Below are 957 nucleotides of genomic sequence, written 5' to 3'. Positions count from 1 at the left end.
TCAAGAGGGTTCTAGCTATTAGAATATCTAAAGCAAGAAAAAAATATTACAACAAAAAATAAAAAGATAAAAGAGAAAATTTACATTCCAAGAGGATTCTAACCTCTTGATGAAGGTAAATCTTTATCATGATCTACATCTTCATCTCATCTTCATCTTGTTAGGACTCAGTTTATTAGTCTACTTCTCTAATCTTGTTTTGATGATTACCAAATAATTTCTAATCTTATTTCTAGCATTTGTGTTTATATCTAACATGCATTTACTTGAGAATAATGATGATACTCTTGGAGTTGGAATAATATTGATATGAAGCTGTCACAAATTCAAGCAAAGATTTGGCATCGCTTCATCCACCACCAAGATCGAGTAAAATTGAAGACCATTAGCTTGGATTAAATATTTTAAGTTTATACTTTGTGCGTTATACTTACAACTCAATCCATACACATACACGTTCTTGAGAAAATATCGAGCTTTTGGGTTGTTGACTTAATATCAATGTTTTATACTAATCAGTGTGACAGCAGGATATTTAAGCGCAATTAAGCCTCATAAAAAATGGTTATATCTTTTGAGGCTTCACAGCCCAAGAGCCCAATATCAATATTGGGCTCCACCCATTTACCTCCGCGCTCCCACGCCTCGATTCTTCTTCTAGTTCGCCAAAAACCCTCGAACCATAAACCCCTTCGATCGATAGAGCTCGGTATCGCCATGTCCCAGTTCTGGAAGCCAGGCTCCGACCGCCCGAAGGCGGTCATCGTCGACGACGAGGAGGGCGGCGTCCTCTTCTACTCTGCTCTCCCCTCGGGCTCATCTCGGTACCCTTCTATCTCCGCTCCATTTCCCCTTTTTTTTTATGAAAACACCAAACCCTAGCTTGATTCTTTAATATGCGTTCGGCTTCAGGTATGGGCGGCCGACGATGGAGAAGCAGAAGCAGAGGCTGGGGGG

The 957-nt window shown here is 40.1% G+C and overlaps 1 protein-coding gene across 1 annotated transcript in view; it reads left to right on the top strand.

Moving 5' to 3' along the window:
• The window catches only part of LOC109844392 (probable pre-mRNA-splicing factor ATP-dependent RNA helicase DEAH9), a 30,265-nt gene continuing 29,957 nt past the window's right edge, over positions 650 to 957 (top strand). Inside the window, 2 exon segments of the mRNA XM_020413399.1 lie at positions 650 to 824; positions 913 to 957. The exon segment at positions 913 to 957 is cut by the window's right edge and continues 7 nt beyond it. Coding sequence (XP_020268988.1) covers positions 718 to 824; positions 913 to 957 — 152 coding nt within the window. The 5' untranslated portion in view covers positions 650 to 717.

The sequence above is a fragment of the Asparagus officinalis genome, chromosome 6, assembly GCF_001876935.1.
Source record: "Asparagus officinalis chromosome 6, Aspof.V1, whole genome shotgun sequence".
Taxonomy (NCBI): domain Eukaryota; kingdom Viridiplantae; phylum Streptophyta; class Magnoliopsida; order Asparagales; family Asparagaceae; genus Asparagus; species Asparagus officinalis.
This window is presented reverse-complemented; position numbering and strand designations above follow the sequence as displayed.